Source organism: Dipodomys ordii, unplaced genomic scaffold, assembly GCF_000151885.1.
Source record: "Dipodomys ordii isolate 6190 unplaced genomic scaffold, Dord_2.0 Scaffold105, whole genome shotgun sequence".
Taxonomy (NCBI): domain Eukaryota; kingdom Metazoa; phylum Chordata; class Mammalia; order Rodentia; family Heteromyidae; genus Dipodomys; species Dipodomys ordii.
This window is the reverse complement of record NW_012267321.1, coordinates 507,507-510,227: the sequence shown is the minus strand read 5'-3', so window position 1 is coordinate 510,227 and position 2,721 is coordinate 507,507. Positions and strand designations below refer to the sequence as shown.

The window sequence follows — 2,721 nt, the reverse complement described above, 5'->3', positions numbered from 1 at the left end:
ATATCCTGGGCTGGGCTCTGATTGGTTGCCCCTATGCAAATGAGGTATATGACAACTGACGAATCAGAGAAGAGCCACTGAGTGATGGTGGGCTACAGAACTCAGGTTATAGTTTTCAATTAGTTCTGTAGAACAGGGAGGATGCAGGGTGGGTCTTTTTTGCACAGCTAGGATCTTTGAAACCCATCTTGCATTTTCTGTAGGTTTTTGTTTTTGTGTGTGTCAGTCCTAAGGCTTGAACTCTGGACCTGAAGGCTGTTTCTGAGCTTTTACTTGTTCAAGGCTAGTATTTTATCACTTGACCCACAATTCTACTTCTGGAATTTTGGTGGCTAATTGGAGAGGAGAGTCTCATAGATTTTCCTTCACTGGACTGGCTTTGAACTACCTCAGATCTTGCCTGTTGCGGATGAGTCTGACTGATAACTGGGCAGTGCATATGGAGACACATGGCTTATTATTATTACTATTCCTTCTGCTTTCTCTCTCTCTGTTGGTCATGGGGCTTGAACTCTAGATCTGGGTGCTGTCCCTGAGCTCTTCAGCTCAAGGCTACGCGCTTTATCACTTGAGCCTCAGTGCCACTTAAGGCATTTTCTGCTTATGTGGTGCTGAGGAATCAATCCAGGGCCTCACGCATGCAAGGCAAGGGCTCTATCGCTGAGCCACCTTCCCAGCCCCTTTTTTTCACTTTCTTACAGAGTTGGGTCCCCACCTCTGTCATGCATGGCTCTTCAGTGTTCACACAGATGTATGCTTCCTTGTTGCCACTTCTATGGGTGTGTGCATGGTGCCACTGCATATCCACACAGTGTGAGCATACACATGTCTCTGGGAAGCTGTGTATTCACAAAGCTTTTAGAGAAGTAGCTAACTAGGTAACTTCCACCAATCGTTCATGGTCTCCCATGGGAGAAATCAAAGTTCCCAGTGGTGCTTGTGCAACTGTGGCTGCTGGGCTGTGTAGCACAGCTGTCAAAAACAAAAGAGGGGAAAGCAAGGGTAACCTGGGCTGTATGGCAACTCAGGCTTTTTCTTTCTTTGTAAAGAGGATGATTTGGTCACATTGTCCAAAATATAAGAAATGTACTTACTACTTATGAGATGGTAGCTTTTCTGTACAACACCTTAATAACAATACTATTTTTTAGAGGCTGTTTGGTACCTCTTTTGGGACTGTATCATGGCTCAAGTGGAAGAGTACAAGCTGTGACTGAAAAACCAAGAAAATGCAAAATTCTGAGGTCAAACCCTAATAGTAGTGCAGACTGAGTGGGGTGGAGAGGCAGGAGAAAAGAAAGGGCTTGTGTGATGGGGAAAACAACAATACACGCTATTATTCTAGTTAAAAGACAATACATGCATGTGTGCCATCATGGTGAAACCCTTTGGGGCTGGGAAGGTGGCTCAGCTGTAGAGGGCTTGCTTCACAGGCATGAGGCCCTGGGTTCAATTCCTCAGCATCACATAAACAGCAAAGGCAGGAAGTGGCGCTATGGCTCCAGTTCTAGAGTACTAGCCTTGACCTGAAGAGCTCAGGGACAGTGCCCAGAGTTCAAGCTCCATGAGGGACCAAAAAGAAAAAAGAAAACCCTTGATACAAATAATATACACTGAAAAAATCATAAAACAGGTGACTTGAGAGTATATGTGTGTCAGGTTTTCACCAGACAGTGAAGACTGAGCAGCTTGAAGAACTTTATTCAGGAGAATCAACTGCCAAGGGGAAAGATTGCAGTGGATCTGCTTTCCAGTGTCTTGAGTCTAGGGGATTTTATACCCTGGGCTGGACTCTGATTGGCTGGTGCTATGCAAATGAAGTATAACACAACTGACCAATCAGAGATGATTTTCTGAATCACTGTGGGTCTGTAAGCCTAAAGTTTGCAATTACATTTGCCTTTCCCACTTTCCCTGCACCTCAAAAATGAAAATTATGCAGAACTTGCAAATGTAGTCTCTGCCATTGGGAGTTTTGAAACAAACTTGCACTTTTTCAAGTCTTGTCTCCAATATAGACAAGCCAGCTTTGTCTTCCCCTATAAGATGTTTTCCAAAGGTCCTAACTAATCTACCAAACTTTTCAACTACCCTTTCACTACTAGGAGTATGAAACTACAACAGTGAAATTGAGATTGAGCCCTTGTATGTGTCTATTTTGTTTTGTTTTATTTAGACAGTATCAGGATTTGAACTCAAGGTTTTGCACTTGCTCTGCTTGTTTGGTTCATGGCTGATGCTCTTTTGAATCATATATCCAGGCTGACTCTTTGCTGGTTATTAATTAACTTTTGTTTGCCAGTCCTGGGATTTGAACTAATGGCCTAAGCACTGTACCTGAGATTCTGTTGCTCAAGGCTAAGGCTCTACCACTTGAGCCATGTTGGGAGCCAACTGTAAAGTTGGTCATCTTGACCCTGGTGCTCAACATGGGGCACGAACAAGGAACTGGCTTACTTAAAAATCACCAGGTGCCTAGGATTGCTTTGCTTTGCTATATCTGCAGAGTTTGTTTTACTTTCTACCAGTTGACCTTGTCTTGTTTTTACTGCACTCTGTTTTTGCTGAGATTTTCCTTGTTTTTCTGGACTATTGTAACCTTATGTTACCTCTTGACTTCTATCAGTATATATTAGGGAAAGTTAAAAATAAACGGTGCTGCAGTCTTGAGCTGCATCCGGACCCCATTCTTTGTCTTATGTTTTTATTTTTCTGCATCCT

At 43.2% G+C, this 2,721-nt stretch overlaps 1 protein-coding gene across 1 annotated transcript in view; it reads right to left on the bottom strand.

Annotated features, from left to right (window-relative positions):
- Positions 1–874: 874 nt before the first annotated feature.
- LOC105994139 (galactoside 2-alpha-L-fucosyltransferase 2-like) overlaps positions 875–2,721 on the bottom strand; it is a 9,309-nt gene continuing 7,462 nt past the window's right edge. Inside the window, exon 3 of the mRNA XM_013027569.1 lies at positions 875–972. Coding sequence (XP_012883023.1) covers positions 875–972 — 98 coding nt within the window. The remainder of the gene's footprint in view (positions 973–2,721) is intronic.